This window comes from Varanus komodoensis, unplaced genomic scaffold (assembly GCF_004798865.1).
Source record: "Varanus komodoensis strain SLA01 unplaced genomic scaffold, ASM479886v1 scaffold39, whole genome shotgun sequence".
Classification (NCBI taxonomy): Eukaryota; Metazoa; Chordata; class Lepidosauria; order Squamata; family Varanidae; genus Varanus; species Varanus komodoensis.
The window spans coordinates 9,253,395-9,278,689 of record NW_025335922.1 but is presented as its reverse complement, the minus strand read 5'-3'; the positions used below and the strand labels follow the sequence as shown (position 1 = coordinate 9,278,689).

Sequence of the window (25,295 nt, the reverse complement as noted above, 5' to 3'; positions counted from 1 at the left end):
ATCTCTGCTGCCATATGCAGACTCAGGCCAAATCTCAGGCGGCTCTCGGCCCGCTTTGGTGCTTGCCACATTAATGGCTGAATGCAGACCTTGACAGATTTCGAGCAAGGTAATAAGAACCTCTGCAAATAAAATGTCTCCGACCCTGTTTGAAAGGAACTCTCCTTTGCAGTCTGATGACTGGAAGTCCAGCTTCCTCAACTACACTCAAGCTTTCTGGAGGGAGAGGGAGAGGGAGAGATCAACAGAATCCCACAGTGGCTTTTCACAGCATCTCCTGAAGCCTGGCATTCTGGTTATTCACAATCCAAAGCAATCAGGCAAAAGAACCCTTCAAAAAGAGGCAGGGTAATGGTGTATAAGAAATAGGAGTGCACCTGGGGGAGGGTTTTTGGCAAAGCAAAGTGAGGCATGCGCTTCTGGAGGAGTACCAGGAGTTCAAGCCAAGCGGGCTACCCACAGTGTCTAAACAGACATTGGCATGCAGTTACCTGAGGTTTCTTCACCTTAATGATCCAGGTAGGGGGAACAATGACAGCTGCATGAACCCCTAGTGAACATGGCTCCTCAATGTGCTGCAGCATGAAGCAGGTGACTTTATTGTGAAACTTGGAGAAGGAAAACAAGAGGCATCCATGAGGTGGAGCAAGAGCACCAAAAGTACAGCAAAAGGAAGAGGAAATGCAAAGACACAAACAAGAGATGGGCAACTCCCAATGCTTTGACCAACAACTCCCTTTAGCCCAACCTAGCAGAGCCACTGGTGAAGACTTATGGGAGCTGTAGGCTGAAGGACCACAAGATGCTCACCCTTGACTTTATTTCTTTATTATCTCATTCATATCTGGCCTTCTTTCTCTTGCATGGAACCCAAGGCAGTTCCCATGGCTCTCCCTTTCTCCATGATCTAGTCCATCTTTTCAGCACCAGGCTGAGATGTCCCTGTTCTCCCTGGCTTTGATAATCTTTTTCAGTTTCTTAAAATATTTTGGTATTGCTGTTTTCCATCATTTTTGTCCCTAAATAATTTTAAAATAAACATAATGTTAAAACTTTTCTATTATTTAACTCCCTAAAACTTCCGGCTTTTATACCTGTTACTGTATCGTATACTATCTTGTCACATTTGATATTTATTATGACTTTATTTTTAGTGTTACATTTCTTGCTGAAAAAGGCCTAGAGACATGCCCAGGGAATGCTCCCCTTCCCACCTGCTGCCACGACCGGCCCAAAACGGTGCACCACCCCCTGGCAAGGACGGGCTGTGCTGGACTTGGGACTGGGTGTGTGGCCATGTGCAAGGCTCACGACATGACATGTCACAGGACGAGCATCCCCAGAATGGGTCACACTCCAGTCTTATTTTGGGACCACAGTAACTGAAACAGCAGATATGGAGGGTTTATCATAATATCCTTTCTAAATTCGCACATATACATAAATTGCAGTTCTACACCCTCTTTTTTGCTGCGACTGGTGTTGCTGTTGATGGCAATTATATTCATTTTGTATTTGATTTTTATACCGCCCAGCAGCCGAAGCTCTGGCAATGTGTCACTGGCCATCCTATTCAGCTTTTAAGAGCAGAAAACAAGAAAATGAGCAAAGTAGCCCATGCACACAGACTCTTGCCTCATTAGAGGTGCCATCTGTGGAAGACCAGGAAAAGCCTCAAAGCCATCTTATGTGTGCAGATGGCTACTTACCGCCAGCTTGCACCAGGAACAGCTGATGGCCACGATCTCTTTACTGTGGAAGGAGAATTTTTGTTGAAACCCCTGTAAGGACAAGAGGAGTTAGTCACACCCGCCAGTTAAGAGCTCTTTCTCATGAGGTGGTTCAGTTCTGTTGCAGAATTAAGATCCGAGAAAACCTGATATGGAGGGTTTCCTTCCCTGCTTTTGCACTACATAACCTCTAGGTTACACTGTGGTATAGTGAAATAGCAAATTGCACCGGTGAGAAAGTTGTTTCTTTTGCATTTACAATCAAATGCCACATTTTCCCTGCTTTAAAAGAACCTCCAAAGCAAAACTGGAGGGTCACAATATTGTCTTAAGCACCCATAAGTAATCCTGAATAGGGATTGACAAGCACACGATAAATGACTCTTATTGAAAATCATCCCTCTCAAAAACATTAGTTTGACCCCTTTGGTGTCTAATGCAAATTTTATGCAAATTAGTGTCCTCTCTTGTCCCCTTTTGGTGATATGTTTCCTCCTTCTTATCACTGCATATGCAGCCACCTTAATCCCACCTAGCACAGAGTCTTGCAGTAAGTCAGGGTGTTAACATGATCTTCTTCATCATCTGATTTAGCCACACCCTTGTTATTAAGCCTCTTTAGGCAGGCCAAGCCATTCTGTTTTAAAATGGTTATTTGTGACCTGCAGGATCAAAGATCTCAGGTTCTTCACATGCATAGCACCATAGAGCATGATAGGGCTGTATGCTAGCACATTCCCTATAGACAGCTGTCTGGCCATGGTCTGAAGACCTCCCTGTGGGGAGAGCCCATTGCCCTTGGTTCCCTTGATGAGCATCTCTTACCATCGAGATGCTTCCCCCCTCCTGTAATTTACACCCATTCAATCTAGGTGTGCCCTCTGGGGCAACAGATAATAAGACTTGGCCCTCTCTATGGGATAGCTCTATCAACAGCTGCAGGATGGGTGTTTTGCAAGAGAAGTAGGGCAAATAGGAAAATGTCACAGTCTAGCAACTGGGACAGACAATTCTTGTACTCTTAGGGTATACTCTATTTGCTAGGCAGTTGTTGTCAGGGGAGGCAGCCTTTTTTAGAGTCAGGCTCCATGACAGAGTGAATGCCATTTAGCAATCAGGTGATTCCAGTTATGGAACTCACACATAACCAGAGCAGTCCACAGAAACAGGATACCTTTTCCCTTCTTTTCCATATATGTGATTCTGCAAGTGCTTTTCCTTTGCTTTCTTTTAACCACACCATACTTAAAATTTGATAGGGCAAGATAGAACAGCTCAAAGAAGCTTGGAAGAGAGAAAGCAAAACTAGTTTGTCCCTGAATTAGTACAGAATTGTTCTCATTATGGCTGGAAGTGTCATGAATGTGACGAGAACATACAAAGAGCTGGGTGTTCTGTTCTCCTAATGGTCCACCAGATCAGTTGGAAGCCCACAAGAGGCACCCCACAGTAGGACACGAATGCAACAGCTCCCTCTCACCCATGTTCCCCAGCAACTGGTACTGAGAGCCGCACCGCCTCTGAGGCTGGAGGCAATGCATGCCCAACCAGACAGTAGCCACCGAAAACCTTATCCACATGAATCTGACTTTAAAAGCTTTCCAAGTAGCGCCCATCACTACATCTTGTGGCACAAATTCCATAATTTGAGAGTGTGTCATATGATGATGGACCCCCTTTTCTCTGTTCTGAATTTCCCACCATTGCACTTAATGGAGATGGCCCCAGCTTCTAATATTAGGCAAAACATACACTGGAGCAAACGCCCAAGTGCTTCCATGCAAGGCTTTATCGTGTCATTAGCCTGCCTCACTCATGGAGCTGCATGGAGCATTCAGAATGTGACCCTTTCATATTTTCCCACTGTTCCTTCCATGTCTTTTTCCTTTCACAAAAAAGTGGGGTGGGGTGGGGTGGGGTGGGGTGGGGTGGGGTGGGTAGGAAGGGAAGGGAAGGGAAGGGAAGGGAAGGGAAGGGAAGGGAAAGCAGCTGTACAATGCCTTTCAGGAGTTCCTGCCAGGAGCTCTCCATCTGGATGTACCTTTGGTGCACTATTCTTATCCAGCAAAACCCTGTTTCTTCTTTTCTCCCAAGAATTAGTCAGTGACACTTGAGAAGGAAGTCAAATGCACGATTAATCCAGATAGACAAAGCTAGTGGTAATTCATTCTTAGCCTGAAACAGAAGATTAACCTCCTCGCAGTTTTGGCCTGAAGCTCTGTAGATATTAATCATGTGCATGTTATTCACATCCATTCAAATATTTAGCCATTTCATTTACAACCACAGATGTGAGTGATGACCTCCTACAAAAGCAAGGTTGGCGGGTCTACAGACAGTACATTAAAATGCTTTTCTCTTGCTTTCACTTGGCTGATCCTTGATCTCGGCAGCTCTTGCTTGGATCCTATGGAGGAAAGAGGGTGAAGGGCTGAGAAACAATGCAAATAACTGAAGGGTGGACTCTGGAGATTTATGTGTTGATCTGTGGTATTTGTCTACATGAAAATGTAACAAAATTTCTAAGTGGTTAGATCACCATGCTGAATGAACATGTGCTACTGGTTTCCATGTCTTTCCTCTGTCACCATTTCTAAAGATGGTGTTCTTGTTGATTGAATACGTGTACATCCTATTGATTATCTATGCAACTAGCCAGAGCCTCGTTTGGGCAGCCTTATTCCTACCACTTATGTGCATATCTGTTCAGAAGCTGCATTCCACCTGCAGGGAGCTGCACATCCCTAGAGCCATGTGTCCTACCGAAGCAGGGCGGCTTGGTTTCTGCAGTCTCAGGAGGGGCTCTCTGATGCACTTTGCACAGATGGCAACTGAATCCCAAGCCCTGCTCTGCTCAGCTGTCTCCATCACAGGAGCTGTGGCCAGTGCAAGCCATACGGGGAGTGGGACATGCCAAGGGCAAGGCTACAGGAAGGGGCTTCAGAAGGCATGGTATCCATGTACCCAGCAGGTATCCAGGTATATCTGCTGACATCTCAGGCAAGTAAAGCACCTGCTTTCCAAGGAGCTAGAGCAATGGAACACCAATGCACACAAGAAAGCCTATGAAGGAGGCGTATCGTCTCTCTCCGAACATATATACGTCTGCATGTACACACCACCCTCGATCCTACTAGATTTCAAGGAAGTTCACAAAGGACAATAGTGTAGTAACCACAGCAGATTCATTCCTACAGCATACTGAAAAAATGTTAAATGCCTGGGAAAATAGAAATATCTGGAGTTTGAGACATTGTGACAGCATAAGAGAGTCCTTTTCCGGTCCATGTAGCCATAATGTTAATGGATCTTCAACCAGCTCTCCAAAGCTTCTGGCTCTGTTCCTCTGTTCTTATGCATACTTGGACAGAAAAAAGGTCCTATTACCCCCAGCATTCCCCACCCACCATGGCTCCAGAGAAACCCTGGAGTGATGGAAACCTTTTTCTGCTCGAACTTGCACAAGCTCAAACTTAAAGATGCTTTAGCTCAGCACTAGTCCCAGGATCATGCAGGCCTGAAAAATTGGTCTCCAAATGCAGGGGCTACCTGAGAGAGGCAATGCAAACTGAGAACTCTCATTGGCTGCACCTGATTTTCTTAGATACTTTGAGGAATGCAGAAAGGTAGCACTTTTAGGTTGTTGGTTATCCTGTAAGCCTGACAAATTCTGAAATCCACCACTTTTTAGATTTGGTCCTGCTTTAACTGGGAGGAATTCCTTTTGAAACCTGGGCCTCTTAAGACCCAGCTGCATCCACTGGCAAACTCCCTTCCTCACCAGGTTGCTGAACCACAGCTTTCTGCCTCCCACCATTAGCAACCTCCTGAATGAGATACAACACTGCAACCTGGTGCTTAGAGATTTAGTGATGGGCCAAGCTTTAAAAGGAAAAGAGAAAGAGAGAGAAAGCATGAACAATATAATTGGTACATGCTGACAGATAAAAGAGAAAGAGAAAGAGAGGATAAAATTATCTACCTTTGGAAAAACATAATAATGCAATGCTGAGAGGATTAGATGACATGAGAAGCAAAGATGCCATTCGGAGATAATAGGGCTCTTATTCTTTTTCAGGGCTTTTGTTCAAATTGATTTTTCAAACTTACTAACCAGAGAACTGAGGCTGTAGTACATTTAACTGTGCATTTAAGCAGTTTGGAAAAATCCCAAATTAATAACATTTTTGAATATCATATTGCTGTCTTGCTTTCAGGGATGAAAGCTTTATTAAAGTTCCTGAATCTTAAAACAGGTAAGGCTCTGGTAATCCTGAGTTGTCGAATATAGACTGATTGGGCCAAGTCATTGGGCCAAGCATTTGGGTACAGCTGAAACCTACCTACCTTCCACAAATTCATGGGAAAGGGGGCTTGCTATGAACAAGGGGTTCTTAGTTCCAGGACGAGGAAGTCTCTCAGTTGAGTTTTCTCTGGCATTGATGCTTCCTAGTGCCTTGGTCTGCCTTATTGCTTGCTTACCAGCTACTTCCTGGATGCTGCAGAAGCGATTTCACAAGCTTTTCCAGCAAAACAGACATGCTTTGCAGCACGCAGAAGCCCAGACTTCTTGACCATAGGGCATCACTGAGTTCTCCCTTGTTTTGTGTGGCTCTCCATTCCAGTTTGTTCTCAGGAATTTTGCCAAACTTGCTTTCCTAGTTGCTTGCCTCTCCTGGAAAATAAGAACTATGACCAGCCAGCTGCTCGTCTGAAGTTCTTGGGACATCATTCCATAAAGCAACCTGAACTGTGCTTAGGTCCCCAGATGTTAATGCATGATTTGCCTTCGATCTGGCCCATTGCTCCAGGGTTGAATGCTGATAGTGTGTCTTCAATGATCCAGTGGTGGAAGCACGATTGCATTCCCTGAGTTCCTCTGGACATGAGTTCCTTTCCAGTCTGCTGCCTTCCAGGTGTGTGGGATTACCAGCCATGACCACTGGCATGGAAGCCAGGAATAATGAAATGGTCCTGCACATCCGAAGAGCACTGGGTTGGGAACGCTGCTCTAGAGTCCTTCTAGAACAACTAGAAATGTTCTACTTTGGCCAAAATTGTTATTCCTTTATGATCAAGTTGTTAATGTGTTAACGACCATAACATGTTCACAGCTTAGACAGCAGAAGACAAAGCAGTTAATTAGAATGGAAATGGAACCTTACATTGTATGCATTTATGTCTTTCCTGTGAATGAAAGAAAACCAGGAATCTCGAAAATGTTTATGAACCCACTTTATATATTTATTTCCTTTCTTTTTTTTTCTGGGTCAGTATAAAAATGAAATAAATAAATAAAATGGGTTCATAAACATCCATAAAAGCTAGAGAATAAAATACAGTAACATATTATAAAAACAAAGAAGCCATTTAAAATGTTAAACAGCTAAAACACGCAGCCAAGAAAGACCCTGTGAACAAACACCTGTATTTTGGAATTCTGGAATGCCTGGCCTTCTTTCTGAAGATAATAGTCACCAGCTTGGACAGCTTTAGAAGAGGCTTGGGAGATAAGCCCAGCAATGGCTAGCATCCTGACACCCATATGCTAGTCCCAATATCAGAGGCAGTGGGACTCTTTGGACCAGTTGCTGGGAAGCACAAGTGGGGTGTTGTGTCCCTGCCTGGCTTGGGGGTTTCACACAGGCAGCTGGTTGGCCACCATGGGAAGAAGATGCTGGTCAGACCTAGCATGGCTCTTCTTATGTGTGTATTAGCAACACTACCAGAAAAGTCTGATGCAATAATAACCAGTGCTCAGATAAAGTTTGCTTTTTCAATATTTTATCAATGCACTTCTGTATTTCAGTAGCACATGGGTGGAAGAAGGAAAGACAGACATGAATTGAAGACCCTGAAAACTTCAGCAGATGTTTCCTGCTTCAGCTAAACATTTATATGGCAGGGTGAAAGTCCAGAGAAATAAAACATGGAGGAGAGAGAACCCACAGAATGGCAAAGGTATACATGGAAGTACCTCTGGTATTTAAAGATAACAATTTGTTATGATTCTAATCCAACAAAAGAGCCAACGGTTATGATTCTGCTCCAACAAACAATCCAACTTGAGGGCTAAATGTATAAATGCATTACAAACCTGGACATCTTGCGGGTCTTGTGCCTACCTTTCCACACTGCTTGCACTTCCCCTCCTGCCGCCGCCTATGCACCCAGTGATGTCGGACAAAATTCTGCAGTGGGAAACAGAACAAGGAAGGGGTAAACTTCGTAAAAGCAGGACACAGCCCTACATTAAAGAGAGGGCTCTGTCATATTCTTGCATTTACAAGTGCTGAGCAGGGCTGACCTGGATAGGACATCTTGGAGGGTTTCCATTCATAGGGCTGCCCTAAGTCAGAGACAACCTGACAGCACGTAACAACAGCAAAGTTCAGGTGGTGGAGAGGGAGAGGAAGAAAGGCAGAGAAGTGCATGTAGGTATAGGTATATGTCCTGTTATTCCATTCCCAAGGCAACTGAACCTGTTTCTGCAAGGAACAAGTAAGGTAGTTCTATAAATCACATACATACCTGTCCTTTTCAAACTAGTTGAATGGCCTCTGAAGACCACCCTGAGGAAAGATGTTATGTGATGGGTCTCCAGGCTGACACCTTCCGGGGGTGTTTGATTACAACTTCCATCATGCCTACCCTGGCTGGAAGTTGCACTCCGACACAACTGGAGAGCACCAGGTTGAGGAAGGGCTTAAACTGTTTCAAGTGTACCTATACATTTCCCTCTCTCTTTCTTCTCTCCTCAATTTCACCCATGTCCACCTGCTTGCCCTCAAAAGAGATGAGGGCAAGTTGCCCAGAGGAGTAGAAAGCCAACAGGCAGAGAAAGCCACTGCTGCTTGGAGGTAACCACATGGGAGCTTCACTCCAGTTGGCGGCCTGGTACCTGGCCATGGGGTGGGAGTGAAAATATCAGAAAACCAGCACAGAGTGGCGACTAGAGCATAGGACCGGGCCTTGGGAGCACTGGGTTCTAGTCCTCCCTCGGCCAAGCAGTGCTCTTGGATGATTTTGGGCCAGTCACTGACTAGCAGCCTAGCCTACCTCACAAGGTTGTTGAGGGGATTAAACAGAGGAGAAAGAAGAGGACTATTGGGTTCCCTGGAGGAAAAGATACAGGCTATACATAAAATAAATAATAACAGAATTCTCAAACTCCAAGAGAACTTTCCCACAAAGAACTGTGCAGCTGCAAAAGGAGAAAACCTCCGAAGAGACTCACACTGGTCACTCACCTCTCTTGGGGACCTAGAACTGCCTTCTCGGAAAGTTGGCTTGCACCGGAAATTAATCTGCCACATGGAAAGCAAACAAAGAGGCATCAGACTAGAGACCAAGCAATAATGATCGAAGAACAGTCCCCATAATGAAACGGGCAATTGTTGCTTAGCAGCTGAAAGCCAGAGGAGACAATGGTCATTCACACCAACTCACTTGCATGTCATGACAGATCAATCTTGCCACGAAAACCCATAAGGTGCAACCCAATCCAACTGAAGGCTTGCAGGCCTTTATTCCCTCCCAGCTCACACTGGATTGCACCTAAAATCATTCACTGTTCAATATTATGCATAATGACACAAATAAGTGCAACCAAGAATCAAAAAAGGTACTGAATGCATGCGGAAAAGTGGAAGGCCACCATTTCTTTACCAGATAAGCTTTTGCGACAAAAGTTTCTCAATATTTGCACATCATTTCCATTAACAAGGATATGTTCTCCAGGCAGTGGCAGATGTGCATTTATTTTGGTTATTTGTCAGAAGGGTTATTTGAACACGTTATTTTTTACTGCCGGTTTTATCTAGAATGCCTCGTGTTTTGTGCATTTTGTGAAAATTGACACCTGAAAAGTGGATGATTGTTGCATGATCTGTTGTAATTGAGTGACAACCATAGGCTTTTCAGGTGCTGATTTGGGCAAATCAGCTGATTTGACTCAAACATTCTTACTGTTTTTCTCCTGAACAATAACCCCCAAATGACACGCCATTTAAAAGATGGGAGTCTGTGAGCAGGCTTGAGTCCCACCATACTGAGCTGGCACTCATGCAGGACTGGCTGACCAAAATCCAGGAGGCTGAATTGTGAAAACCCATCAGATTTTCATCCCCCTGTTGGATTCCTCACACATCCCTGCACTGGCCATGGTGTGTGTGTGTGTGTGTGTGTGTGTGTGTGTGTGAGAGAGAGAGAGAGAGAGAGAGAGAGAGAGAGAGAGAGAGAGAGAGTGTGTGAGAGAGAGAGAGAGAGAGTGAGAGAGAGAGAGAGATAATGTACATGCACATGGATGTACACACACAAATAAATAAGAATATGTGTGATCTTAAGTCACCCCACTGATTGTTGCCATCCGTCCAAGATATAACCAATGAAGTTGAGTGGCACATGAAAATTCACAGAAATGGCATTATTCATGACACGCATGCAAATTATTATGGTTACCTGGTGAGTATGTAAAATGATAATGAAGCAGAGCCATATAATTCTCCCAGAAGGTCTAATTCCAGCTAGGAGGACTATGAACCCTATTTTACAGAGGACAGTATTTATTACAAGACATCCTTTCCCTGAAGGGCTGTCCAGTCCATGTCCAGTTTAAAGGTCTAGGAACCCTAAGGAGGGAGCAGGGGTTTAGAGTTACCCACCTGCACTGGCCACCTGAACAGCAGACTGAGGAGCCCACAGAGATCATAATGTGCTGCATGTCTGTTTAAATGCTAGCCAAGATTTCAGGCCTGCATATATACCTACAAATTCTAGGCTGCAAATATCCTGCATTTTTGCCCTTCTTGAAGGATGTATAAGTGGCCAACTTAGCCAAGCATCCATTTACTCCTAATATAAAAACACATGTAAGCAAATCTTTACGAGATCAAAAATTACCTGACTTGGAAAATGAAAAGACAATTCAACAACTTTTGATGTCTCTTCCGATTTGGAGATTCATATTTGAAGCATAATTATTTGCATCTTTTATGTCTGCAACTACAAAACCTATTAATCCTAATCTTAAACCTGCCACAGGCACAATCCTATGCGTGCTCTAACACAAAAACATCCTACAACTTCTGGCAAACTTCAGCCACCATCACCCAAAATTAATTTAACATCCTACTTACTGGCTAGGGAATACTGGGTACTGTCTACTGTCTGACCATGCATAGCATTGAGCTTAAGGTCACTTTGGGGGTTGCGTGTGTTGAATGACAAAGACAACGTCTGTCCTTGTGCAACTTCCTCTGTTAAGCTTCCTCTCATTTTGATCATCCTCTAGATCTTGCCAAGATAGGAAAGCTATCTAACCTGAGATCATATTGTTTAAAACTCACCCTAGCTGGCCACTAAGCCAGCCCATGGAATAGTTGTGGTCACAAGATAAAGTTTAAGAGAGCTTTAAATGCAGAATCAATCTTGGGGTTTCTTTTGCTTATTGATTAGCTAACTTGGCCAGCCTGGAGACTTTTATGCTTGCATGCATGTGGAACTCCCTCAGATGACACATATAATGGATTTGTAGGAATGAATTATAATTCCTGGTAAAGGTCAGCAAGAAAATCCGACCCATGTGTCTTGTTTCCCTGCTCTGCTAGATCATTATGAAGTTTTTCCATAGCATAATATGGTTGCATTTTTGAAGAACACATCTATATTTTGATAACACACACCTTAGAATACCACTCCATGCATCTGATAAAGTTGATTATAGACCACAAAAGCTTATGACACAATAAATATCAGTCTTCATTCTTGCACCAAAATCATAATAATACTATTAAGGCATGTTTGGACTGAAAGAAGTCCTTCAACTGGGAGCGGAGGAACTTTTTCTGCCTAACCACAGATAGGGTTGTGTCTTAAGTCTCTTTGTTCTTACAAAAGAAAACCCTTCCTACAAATACTCCTCTGGAATTTCTTGAAGGACAGCTATTTAACATAAATATCTTAGCAATTTTCCCGCTCTTGGACTTAAAAGAATTCTGTATGTGTATGAGAAGGGGGAAGGAGGGAGGAAGATTATCTGTTCTTGTTCTCCTATGTGTAAAATAAAAACTAGCATACTTCAGACGTATGCCCAGCAAGCTCAATGGGGCTTACTCCCAAGTAATCATGTATAGGATGCAGGTTTAGAGCATGCTTTTAGAAAGCAACTCTACGCATGTTTAGACAGAGAAAGACAATTCCCGCCATGCCTTTGATGTCCAAAAGACTTAGGGGAACATCAAGATTTGCAGAAGTCAGAAATATATTTGGGAAATAAAATCCCAGAGAGAGAAAGTCCCAAATAGCCATAGCTGCCATAGAATGTTACCTGATTGTTGGGGAATGGTTAATGTAGGGTGGCCAGCCGTCCTCTTTTAGAGAGGACCATTCTCTCTTTGACCTTTCTAATTCCAGTTTAAAGATAAAGAACCAAAATAACTCTTGCCCATCAACCAGTATCAAGACTACAGCAAGACTACAGCTTTTGCCACAGACTGGGGTGAAATTGACTTTATTTCCATTTAAATTGGAACAATTGCTTGCATATAAATTAGCATGTGTGTACTGGATGCAAGTTACTGGGGGTGGTTATCCTTATTTTAGGTGATTTGTCTCCCTGTTTCTGGCAATCCATCAGTGACCACCCTAGAAAATGCAACAACCAGCTGCAGGGAGAGAAGGGAAACTCGATGAAGTGGCCATTGTTCTGAACCGTAACATCCCATCTTGCAACTGTTCTTTCGGGTCCCCCTTGTAATCAAATAGAGATTTTGTTCCACTACAAATACTCCAGTAGGTGGCGCCAGCTTACCTTCTCTAACTGCTCCATGCATGCATTGTGGACTACGATTTTACATGCCGCACACTTTCTTCGAAGGGCTGACTTCTGAAATAATTCAAAAATTAATAAATACATTAGGGATCCATTAGCTTGTGAGGAGGAAATATTTTTCTTAGGATGCAAATATTGGAATGACGAGGCAGAGGGGCTGCTCTTATCCTTTGTTCCACCTTTTCTTCCCCCGCAAGACAAACTGCAATTGAACAAGATTGTTTAGTTGGTAGTTTCATGGAAAACGTTCCATCTATAAAGGCATCAAGGTGGCATATCACCGTTTATAATAAATGCATTATAGGAAAATAGGATGAAAATACAGAATAACAATTGGCAAAATCAGGAGTTAGTCAAGGAACATATAAATTGCAAATAATATCACTGGAGGTTAAAGTACATTAAGTGCTGCCAAGAGTTTGGGGAAATGGAAAAGCTTTTAACTAGTACTTAAAAGGAATGTGCTCAAGGCAAGATACCTGGGGCTGGTTCCAGCTTTAAGCGTCCTTTGGTGAGGTTGCTCCAGGCATATGTAGCTCAGAGCTATATTCAGCAATGGACTGTGGGCAGCTGACTAAAGCTAGGGCAAACTTCTGCAAAACATTTGATATCTGGCTACAGTTCACTTTCAGTTTATGGAATGCAACCCTTTTCCAAATGTCACTTCTGAAACTGAGTTTTACAAAGCGAACAAAAAAGACGACTTCGGCTGGTACATTTTAAGAAAGTAGCAAAATGCAGCATTTTTGCAACACCCATAACCAGGAATGTTAAGAGTGGCAATGAGATGTATTCATAGATCTATAACATTTGCTCTTATGCAAGGACTATGAGGTAGGATGCTTTGCTTGAGAGACATTTCTCCCAACTGTAATCTATCACTATTAAAAACTGAAACTGAATCATCTTACCCCTGACGTAGCACCCGAGCCCCATGAGTTATGAGTAGGAATTGTCATCTTGCAGAACACAATCTCCCCACCCTAATATACTTCTTCCTGAGGGCCTCTCCATCTTACAAAAACCCTATATGAAAGCCCTCCAGAATGTCCTTTCTTTGAATATAACAGTGTTTTAATTCTTGCAAACTGAAGGCAATGGCTTCCTTTATGGAATCATCAGATTGGCATTTGAAAAACTGCAATTTCTGGTCATGGCAAGCAAATTAACCACCATGAGACAGGACAGAAGAGCTGAGTGCTGATTCTAAGGATGAGGGATCATTCCTATTCATGTGCGTACAATTAACACATCTGCAGGAAGCAGCGAAAGGCCACTAGGATGGTGGCTGGTTTGCAGGGTAAGCCATATGAGGAGAGACTGAGGGAACTGGGTCTTTTCAGCCTTGAGAAGAGGCAACTCAGAGGGGACCTGCTAGTGACATACAGGTAAGTGAGGGGGTGCCATGCAGAGATGGGTCATGACCTTTTTCCCCCTGCAGTGAAGGGCAGGATGTTTTCAAATGGAGCAAAGCTCAGGGAACCAAGATTTAGGGTGGATGTCAGGAAGTACTTCCTGATGGTTAGAACCACAGGTATGCAATGGGCTTCCATGGGAGGTGTCTGAAGCCCCATTGGTGAGGGTGTTTAAGGATAGGCTGGACATGCACATGGTAGGCATGGCCTGAGTGAAGCTGGCTTGAGCCAGGGGTCAGACTAGATGGCACAAGAGGTCCCTTCTGACTCACTCTGTTTCTATGATTCTAAGCAAATCTGCTTCCCAAAACTGCACAGCTCTGTAGTCCTTGAGCACATACAATGGACTGAAGGTGCTGAAGATCCCCTGCTACTGTATGTCTGACACTGTATATGTTTGGGCATGTTTTCATATATCTTATTAAGTATGTCGCTATTTCAGTGTGCTATCAATGACAGGGTGACCATGAGTCCTACTTTACAGAGGACAGTCCTCTATTTGAAAGTGTCCTATTGTTGAACAGCTGTTGATTCCAAGTCTGGTTTGAAGATACAGAACTATAAGATGGTAGAGCGGGTGCTTTGAAGCTGCCCATCAACAGCACCTGGAAAGCACAGGCAGAACAGCCCCACTGGGACCCGGTCACAGCCCCCCTCCCCACTATGGTGAGATGAACCATATTTCTATGCACACTGCTGTTAGTCTTTATTTGTATGAATTACCACATGAAAATGGTATGCAGACCTGTGCCCTCTCACCTCCTCTTTTTGGCCGAGCGGAAGTGACCACTCTCCTTTGTCCATGGGTAGAGATGGTATGGAGCCTTTTTCTCCCACTCCCTTGTGCCATCACTGAGCACAAGCTTGGGTTGGGGATCCGAATGGCAGGACTGCCCCTCTTTTCCCAGCCATCTGTATGCATTTATTGACTACTTGAACAAGACACCTATGCAAACAGGCACACTCTCGCCCTCTCCACTGAGGGTGTCTCCTCCAACCGAGTGTGTACATACATAGGATCACAGGAACACAGCAATTACGAAGATCCAACACTCACGGAGAATTTGACTTGGCAGCTCTCCTCCCCGAGGTAGCACAGGTCCCCCGAAACATTTGTCTCCAACCAGAGGTGCTCACCATTCACTGCATTTTCCTGGGAGAATAAATGTATGTTATTTCTTAAATTGCCTGCTGTGGACTTTGTTCAGCAGGATATCTCTTAGCATTATGGCCCAGGTTCTCTTTATCAAATTACTACTACTTAGCATGCCCAAGAGTGTAAGCCACATGGAAAGGAATAGTTCCTTTTCCTCACTGAATGTGTAAAGATTGCACCATCAAGTGGAAACCCTCTGTTATTTACTTAGAAGCAAGCATTGGTAAACTCAGTGGGACTCACTTCTGGGTAAATATCATAAGATTGTGCTTTTATTTATTTGTTTGTTTGTTATATTTATATCCCACCTGTTCCTTTAAGGGAACTCCGGGTGGCTTACATAATCCTCCTTCAGCATTCAATCATCCACACAACAACCCTGTGAGGTACGTTTGGCTGAGAGCCTGTGACTGGCCCAAAGACACCCATTGAGCTCCATGGCTGAGTGGGGATCAGAACCCAGCTCACCGGAGTCCCAGTCCTGCATGCTCAACCGCTACACAAAACTGACTCTCATTTGTGCTACCAGAAAAAAGTCATACAAAATGAAGGAAAGATGTTCTGTAAAGATCAGCTGCAAGTCCAGATCTAGAAATTGCTGGTATTTGGTTTGTTGTTCATCCTGGTTTTTTTTTTTTTTTTCTTTTTTCAGAGTGCATGGATTCCTAAGAAGCCAGAAATTAACAGCCGTAAACCACCTTTTACAAATGATGAAGTATTCAAGGTGCATTTAAAAATAAGTTCTACATTGGAAGCTCCTGTCTGAACTTTACCAATATGAAAATAAAGAATCATTTAGCATTCTTAACTACTCATTTCCTTATGACCTAAATATGAAAGCAAATTTTTGGGAACAGCTTTGATGGAATTGCACATATTGTCAGCATTCCAATTATCATACCTTGTCTTCATAAGCTGCAGAATGAATGAGCCTGTTCCCAGCCCCTCTTCTGTAAAAGCCCCAACTAAATCAGGAAGTTGTCCTGGCCATTCTTCTCTCCCTCCTTCCAAGCAGACCAGGACAAAGGGTTCCTAACATAAAGACTTTATCATGTTAAAGCTGACCGGCTAGGCTGCTTTGTAGCACAAAAGAGAATGGCAAAAGTCAGTAGCAAAAGAAACAAGGGAAGCTAGAATACTGAATATTAGGGAAATGTGGCTTAAGGATAAGAAATGAAATCCAAAGTGAATATGCCTCTTCTTTTCCAAGCTGAAAAAAAGCAGGAAGGTGGATCCTTCTGCCACAGGGCCAACCACTTGGAACTTCTGATGCTTCTTAACTAGTCAGACCCTCTTAACCTGATGCCTCATTCTCTGATTAAACTTGCTGGGTCCTCTCTTCTCCATATTGGTTAGCTCACTAAACTTTCCCATCAAATGTAAAACAGTTTGATTCTCAGCAGCTGCCCGGCTTAACTCTGGGTCCCCTGGCTTTAGCGTTCCAGCTGCAGCTTCAGACCACCATTCCTTCTTCTGAATCAGAATCCAATTCCACAAGCTTTGAAGTTTCTTTCATATGTGCATTTCCAATCCTTAGATAATTCTTTAATTAAAAATAGATTCCCATTTCATCCAAACTGGAAAAATATAGATGCTAGTTTCATAACATGATAGTATATTGCACCAACTTCATGCTTTGTTATCCTGGCTTATAGTGAAGTTGGTAACCAGCTGGTAACTGCAGTTTCCCACATTGAACTAAGTGGTAAACTGTGATTAGTTGGAGATGCCCTGGTTTGTTTTGCTCGCATTGTCAAGGGAGTAGTGAAGGGGTTGAGTTCAAGGGGCAGCGGACACATTCATATCTCAGCCCAGTAGACTGAAATATAGTTATCTGAACCTGATCCTTCTCTCCATCTAATGCCCTTCAGACAAATCCATAATGCAACATTGTGGGTGGGTTGAGTCATGACACTGTCATAATGCTTGTACCTCAATCAGCCCCATATTCTCTGATCTAAGTATATACCCTGTTTGCCCTGCTCAGCATCCCATAAGGTTGGAAGACCATCCACCACTCGCAGTTCTGCGACTGGCCCAAACTAATGTATGAAACAGATCTGCTAGATTGTAGCTGATTCTATCAATTCCTTGCTTTTAAGAACATGCAGCTCACTACTTTGAGGAGAAAGGGACTTTGGGGTCTGCAAGATTCCTCACCTGTACAGGCCAAAAGGCAAATCAGAAAGCAGGAAATATTGTTGCCATGTATAAAATATGAATGCATGGCCAAATTAATGCATATTTGCCGAAGTCATTTCCTGATGCTCTTCTCAGATGTGCTTTGGGGATTGTGAATGGTTAAGCACAGGTAAGGGTTTGGGTTTTACAAAGGACAGGTGGCAAGTCTGGCTCTCTGTGCCTTCAGAAAAAGGGTGTTCAGAGGGAAGATGGATTACATAAAGCAGTACTGGATCAGACCAATTCCAAGACCATCTGGACTTTCTTTGGAATTTTGGGGCTGGGTACCTTTATTGACCAAACTTGGAAGACAGCTGCAACCCAAAATCATATAGCTTTAAAGGGTTTCCATTTTGGTTTCCATCCTACCTTAACATAGCCTTAAGCATGGAGAACATTTATGATGCTCTGCTTTAAGCAATGGGAATAAAGAGGAATGCCGAACTGCAGCATGACGGAAAATGCATTGAGCATGCCTGACATATTGGCTTCTGCACTGCAAAAATTACAAATGAATTCACTGCTTTTGAGCCAGATGGTGTCCAACAACAGATTGCTTACAGATCACCTGCACAGTCAACATTTTTTTTTAATTTTATCATTGTCAATAGCCTTGATGGTTCAAATGTGCTGAAACCAGGGAATGCTTTTCTTCTTACCATTAAAAAGAAATGACCCAGACCAAGGTGAAAAGGGACATTATTGTCTGTCTTTCATGCTGAACATTACAAAAAGTAATTTACTTTTGGAAAAAGGAATACATGTAAAGCAAACCAGCCACACAGGCCAATACATCCCACTTTTCATAAGCCAAGAAAAGATGGGAAATAACAAAATAGAGAGCAGCAAATCTTGGCTTACTTGCCTACTCAACGGTGAAATCTTACACAGAATTCAGTGGGACATATTCCCAAGCAACTGACCCTCCCTCAGTTGGTTTCCCTCCAGACATGTTGGGTTACAACTTGCCATGGAAGTTGCACTCCAACACCACTGAGGGCACCAGACTGAGGTTGGTGGAAGAAAAGGTTTTCAGGCTTAGTTAGGCAAAGGCAAAGGCAAAGGAAGTAGCAAACTTGTTTCTTTCTGTGAGTGCTAAACCTCTGTTCTGGCTGTATAAGGAAAAGTCTGGGAACCAGAAGGCTTTGTGCCACACCCGTAGCCAGGCCAAGTCATTCTGTGTCCTGAAGTATTGAAGTGCCAACAAAATTGTCCTGAAACAGGCTCAGAAGAGAACTTGAGAGAGGTTAAACTATAAAACCTGACTCAGAGTATTCCAGGACAATCTTTGGGATCAAAAAAGATATTTCTCAAATGGTAACGTTTGACAGATGAAAGGTCTATATAGATTAAATGAAATTACATGGTTTACAGAAATGTTTTCTTCTCATTTATTTATAATAAATAAATAAATAAATAAAAATAAATAAAACCTGCATTCTACTGATAATCAAATACTCCAGCATGCCTTATGAAGCACCCTGAAATCAGTAGCTTGCAGGGGAAAAGCAATTAGGTGCAATGCTATGCATATGTAGGCAGAAAAATATCAGAAATGCCAAAACGCCCAGCAGTGTGCATTGGATTGGGCACGTAAACCATTCATTTATTTGTTTATTCTATTTCTACACTGCCCATCCGCCCAAATGCTTCCTTGGGTGGTTCACAAAATCAAAAAATGCTATTGTTAATATAAAGCAGTCATTATAAAATCACAATAATACAACTGGTATAAATACAATAAAATGATGATCCACCCAACACAGCTGCAGCTAAATCAGTCTAGAAGTGCATGAATGACAATAAAAATCTAACTAATAAAATATCGGGTAATTACAAAGGTTTTCACCTAGCACTAAAAGGAAAAAAGAATGGGTGTCAGGTATACCTCTTTGATGGGGTGCCACAACTGAGAAGGCCCTTCCTCTAGGAGCCAGTAGCTACTAGCTCCCCAAGGAGGCAGTCCTACTAGCTCTTCTAGTAGCAAGGTAGGAAAATACCCACTGCAACCAGGCTGGCATTTTTATTTTCTGTAGGACAAGATTTCAAACCAGCTTGATATTTAAGCATCCTTGTACTTGCATAGCCTCCTGTTCTCTATGCCAATTCACACTGTTTCTTTAGGATGATGCCAGCTAGCTTTCTAAAGATAAAAATGCTCTATTTCTACAACCCAGTTGGGAAGACATCTAGTGTCTCCTTTGCACATGTCCTTGGAAGGGTGATGGAGCTAGATTCTTAATGGCCCTAATAAATTACACCAGCATTCCCATGAGGACTAACTAAAAAGGGGTCTATTGTCAGGAACACATTGCACTGCCCCTCCTGAGAGTTTTTTATAGCTTCCTCCGCCACTGTAGACATGATATGAGGTTCTGCTTGTAGCTCTAAATATGTATCTTAGGACACAATCCTATGCATATTTAGACAGAAAAACGTCCTGCGACTCCAGCATTCCTGAGTCCAAAGTTCTATGATTCCCAATGTTTCCCAGCCAGAGGGGAAAAAAAAGACTTTCAACCCCTAGAAGTCCCAGGCAGAAAAATGTCCTACAGCATCCATCATTCCCCAATGATGGATGCACTGCTGAAGAAGTTGTACTCCAATAATATTTGGAGCCCACAAGTCTCTTACCTCTGTATTATTGTCTTATACGAAAAACATTTAAGTTGTCCGTCCTTAGACCATCTTGCTCAGGAGTGGGGAAGCTCAGTCAAAGCTGGCCAACCCTGGACCTCGAGGGATGCAGAAATTGGCCACCTGGGATCCCCCAAAGCTATGACACCTTCCCCTCGTCATGCCATCCCCTTTCTCACCATCACTGATGCTGGTGCCCCAGATTTTGTGCTTTCCCCCCCCCCCTTCTAAAAGGCTAAATTGACTTCCTTGGGGCTTGATTACTAACAGTAGGAGCTGTGGTCTCTTTGCTGCTGTCCATCCCAGGACTGTCATCCCCAAAAGCTATGCACTTTGCATTTTCATTCTAAAAATTCCATGTATGCATTTTGAGATCTTAGCATTGCTGTTGGCTTTCTATGTGGGTCACCACTTAGGTTTTGTTATGCTTTAAACATCCAGTTTTATATTAAGTTTCACTACGTTGTATTTTATGCTTTTAAGTTGTTCGACAAACTGCTCAAGCTGCTAACAGACCATACAGAAATGTAATGCATAACCATATAAATAGATAAATAAAAGATCCAAAATGGAATCTGGACCAATTGCTGAATAAATTCTGCACACGGATCTAGAGTCCTATGTGGAAGTTGGAAGCCCCAACGCAAAGCTAATCCCCAACTTCAGGCATTCAGCTATATTCATGAGAATATTTTTAGAGTGTCCCTTTGTTCAATGACTGGCAAGGTGATGTACAAAGAAAGGCAATAGAAATAGTAAACCCCATCAGCAATGAGAAGATAAACAATTTTTATATACTAAAGCCATGCCTATCCTTGACACTGGAACTAATCCTTATTATTGCACAGATACATTTGAATGTATGACAGCAAAGGACAGTGAATTCTCAGAAAGGTAAGTAATAAGTAAGCTTTTAAATGTTACCACTTGGGAGGAAGAATTTCTGAATAAGAATGTGGTGTAATAATAATCCATATCCATCATAAATTAATTGCGCCTAACTGAAATTTGCAAACAAAACTTCTAGCTTTGGCAGGATTTCCTTTTCTGAACAAGATGAGAATTCTGGAGTTTTTCAACCATGTGACGTTGCAACCTGGCATGTTTTTCTATGCTTGCTTGCTTTCATCCACAATAGAGAACCATGTTCTTATTTACATCAGTGCTATAACATTAGCAAATATCCTGGACTTTAAAAAAGGTATACATACACTCCATTCCAGTGCCATTCTCGGCTCCTTCACTGGTCCATTGGTAATTGCAATGTTGAGGTTTTGTGCAGGCACCAAATGCTGGAGGCCAGACCTGGATATTGCTTTCCTGCAAGAGAAGTATATAAAAATTATATATATAGATAGTTAAGGGGGGTGGTGTGACATAATTAAGATTTAAAGGTTTAGGGATTTAGATTACAGTTGCTTTTTCTTTTTTTCTCTCTCTTTTCTTTTTATTCAGTTTTATGGTTGTGATTGCTTATTCATATTTTCATATTTATTCATATTTTCTTTATTATTATGAAGGACAGGATAGAAATGTGTTATTAAATTTAAAAAATAAATTAAATAATTGCATCATATTTTCCTCTAGCAGTCTGTACATAGAAGGCTTTTAAGGAGAGGCACAATATTATCCATCCTCATTTTAGAGAGTGCATCTTTCATGGAGTTCTTTAAGACTGCAATTCTGTCCATGTTCACATGGGTATAACCATCACTGCCCCATATTTAGTGGGATTTAGTTCTGCGTAAACCTACAGGGCTGCACAACATTCTCAGCATTCAGTCCAGGCCAGAACTTGGCAACTTCCAGGGTGCAGCAGTTGCCACCCCTGCCCCCATGGGCAAAATTTGGCAGTGCAGTGGAGGAACCAAAGAACAATGACCGTGCTTAAAAACAAAGGATGTGAGAAGCATCATTAGGATCAATTAGAACTCAGTTCTACGACCATTGCCCAACATAATAACACAAAGTGGGTTACAAGAAACCAAATAATGAAACAGCAAGCTAAATAGAATATCAGCATTTTGAGCAAATGAAATAATAGGTCTTGTCACTCACTGTAATAATACATTCAACAAAAGCAAGTCACCAAAATAGAAACAATAAAGAGATAAGTCATGACTGTGGCTGTCTCATAAGCGCTATCCATCAAGGCCTGGCTGTGTGCAGACCTCAGATAACCACGTGGCTGCATCCCAAATGTGGTATAAAGAGGGCTTCATAGTGGCTATGGAGCACCAAAATGGGCGAATTTAGTCTACAGCACCCCTTTTATTTATTTTTTTTTCAGCATCTGGCACCCACATGGTGTGGGAGGTGAGTCCCATGGGAGGAGGTCCCTGGGGTGAGAATGCCCACCTTGCGCTATAGGATCAGACTGCTTCTATAGGCTCAGGCCAGACTGCCATGCTAGCTCATCCCAAACATGAGCCCACTGCTGCAGAAACGCTTCTCCGATCTCAAGGGGGATGCATGCGACTTCCTGAAAATGCCACAAATGCTGTGGGGTAAAGCGTCACCAAGCACAGTGAGGATCAGTGCCAAGCTTTCCCCAGGCTCAGAACTTTGGCCTCTGCCTCTAATCCTCTCAAGGAAGCTCAGTGTTCGTATCGCAAGTGTTCATATCGCTGTGTTCAAAGCCCGTACTGCCCCGATGGACACACATCCTCCATCTTCTCAGTCTGGCTGTCCACCAGGGAATGTAATTTGCGGGCTTCTCAGCAGTTTTCCAAGCCAAATTAATGCACACCTGATGTGCGTGGTATGTTCTCCTCTCCACTGATTCAATGTTTCTGTGAGTCTCACTACAGCAGGCAGATATGTCACTAAGAGCCATGTCGCCTCACTTGCTGCGGCATTCGGTGCCGCTGTGCATTGCAGGAAAAATAAACATAATTTTTCATATTAACAATAAGAAACGTTCAGATTGCACAAGAGAGGACAATCGGATCTGATTTCTAGACCATGAATTGGCTTTGAAATGCTCAGCTAACTGTCAACAGGAGAGAAGCTAGAGAGAAGGGGCAACAGCTCCCATGAGTGAGAATTTCCTGGCTCCGATGCACCCCATTCATGGAAGACGCTGTTGCTTTCTGCACAGAACACTGCATGCAGAAGCAGCTGCTGCCTAAACATGCATTTTGCCCGTCTTAGAACTTCTTCATAATGTGTTTGCATGCCCATTCTAAGAGAGAGGACAGACGAGGGTGTTGTGCTTCCCCAGACATTTTGCTGTGTGAAGTAGGGCCTGAAAGACCTCCAAAACCACTCCACTGGGCCTGCCTTTTTCCAACTCTAAGCTCAGGAGCCTGTAGTCCCCCATCAGCCTGAGCCAGCATGGCCAATAGCCAGGCATGGTAGGAGTTGTAGTCCCATCTGAAGAGCCAGTGTAGTATAGGGGGTGTGGAAGAGACTCGGGAGAACTGGGTTCTAGAATCCACCCAGCATGAAGCTCACTGGATGACTTCTGAGCAGTCACAGATACTCCTAGCCTACCTCACAGGACTGTTGTGAGGATAACATGAGGAGGGGGAGGGGAAGAAGGATCATATAAACCTGGGTTCCTTGAACAAAAAAGGCAAGATATAAATATTTTCACAAAATAAATAAAGATAAAATTTCCGATCTCATTTATGGAGGATGAAAGGTGATGGATGCATGGATATGCCAGTAAATTAAAAAGTTGCTACGTCCCGGCACACCTCAAGGTGCTGTCCAAAGGAAGTCACTTCATCTTTCACAACAGGGCTGGCCCTGTGCTTCCTCCTCTCCCCATTCTTGTTTTGGACATCCCAAAAGGAGCACGCGCGATCTCCTGTTATGGGTACAGATGCCTCCTCTGGCTCCCAGCTGTTTAGAATGTCCAGTGTTTGTGTTACAAGACGCACAGTTAATGAGCATCACTTTTCTCCCTGCACAAGAGGCTAACACAGCGGATGCAGATGACAAGGGGTGCTCTCTTCCAGCTGTAAGTCATTAGAACTACACATTCCTATAGAAACCCAAACTGTGGCAAAGTATTCTGTGCCCAGAGTATTTACTGGTAAAAAATTCCAACTGTTCAGTAGCTACTTACAAATCACATAAATAGCTCAGCTACACTCAAAGTTCACAGGCCCAGTGCTAACAATAATATTTTAGCCCATCAGCATAACAAATCCCTTCACTCAGATGGCTTGGAAGCGCTGGGAGCTGCATGGCTTATTTTCTATGTAAACATGCATAAGGTTGCACTCTAAAATTAATTTGATTAGACAGTTTGGAGTGCTTCCAGACATGACTTTTATTATGCAATTGCCATGGCCCTTGTTTCATTTCTGGAATTTTACAGGGGGAGTCTAGTGCTCATCTTCCACTTGCATTCTCCCAACATTTACACCATCTTTTTTCATGCCTCCAAATTGTAAAAAAGAGTTAAGGAGAAAAAGATGGCAGAGCTGCTTGGTAGCACTGTAAGCTGTCCATCTGCAGCAATCTTTAATTAGGTGAAACTCCTACTATAGAGAAATAGGAATAAGCACTTAAGCAATGTCATTACTCAAATTTGTAGCTTTCCAAGTTTCCCAGGCTAATGATGTGCACAAGCTACCTGCTATTTCCCAAATATGGATTCTGGCTGCAGCTATGGTGGGCAGAAAAACAGGAGAAAAATAATGGATAATGAATACAGGGGATCAGGGCCAGCTCTGCAACCAAGATGCTTCAAGGAATGAATGTTCAGTGAAATACTGTGGCTGTATTATTTGCCACAGCTCATTCACAATCAAATGCTGAAGCTGATCTCACTGGGATCAGATTCTCTGCTCAGACTTCTAACAATAAACCATCAATGAACCATCACCAACTTATAAGGCAAAGAGGCCTGATGAAGGGGTACAGATGGCCCAGCGTCAGGCCCTGGATACAGTTTCAGGTCTGGATTACTTGTGGGTAAACATCTTGTAACAAAATCTCAGACTTGGCCCGGGCCCCTGAAAGGTGATCTAATGATGCTGAGCTTTCCAAAGGATGCTTAGCTGTTTATCCAAAGAACAGCTTTCTGCATCTGCCAGGTAAGGATTTATGGTTTTGAAACAGGAAGCAAGCATAATGCTCAGTGACTGTGAAGGCTTATTTCAAATGCAAGGAAGAAAACCCCTCCCAGCTGAACATGTTGTGTGAAGGGTTTTCCATGTTGACTCGAAATCCAAATGCCAGGAAATTTCAGCTGTTAAAGACCACACTCTCAATAGATGTTTTACAGTGTTTAGGCAATGAGTGATGAAATGGCATTCTGTAACATGACTAATCCCAGTATCGCGTGCACCTTGGAGGTGGATGGCGCTCAGTAGCCCAGTGGGGGACCT

The 25,295-nt window shown here is 43.0% G+C and overlaps 1 protein-coding gene across 1 annotated transcript in view; it reads right to left on the bottom strand.

Annotated features, from left to right (window-relative positions):
- The window catches only part of DGKI (diacylglycerol kinase iota), a 246,390-nt gene that overhangs the window by 113,856 nt on the left and 107,239 nt on the right, over nt 1–25,295 (bottom strand). Inside the window, exons 2-8 of the mRNA XM_044441161.1 lie at nt 21,162–21,270; nt 15,034–15,129; nt 12,541–12,615; nt 8,981–9,037; nt 7,856–7,921; nt 1,710–1,781; nt 492–608 (exon numbers count right to left, since the gene is read on the bottom strand). Of these exons, the coding sequence (XP_044297096.1) occupies nt 492–608; nt 1,710–1,781; nt 7,856–7,921; nt 8,981–9,037; nt 12,541–12,615; nt 15,034–15,129; nt 21,162–21,270 (592 nt within the window). The remainder of the gene's footprint in view (nt 1–491; nt 609–1,709; nt 1,782–7,855; nt 7,922–8,980; nt 9,038–12,540; nt 12,616–15,033; nt 15,130–21,161; nt 21,271–25,295) is intronic.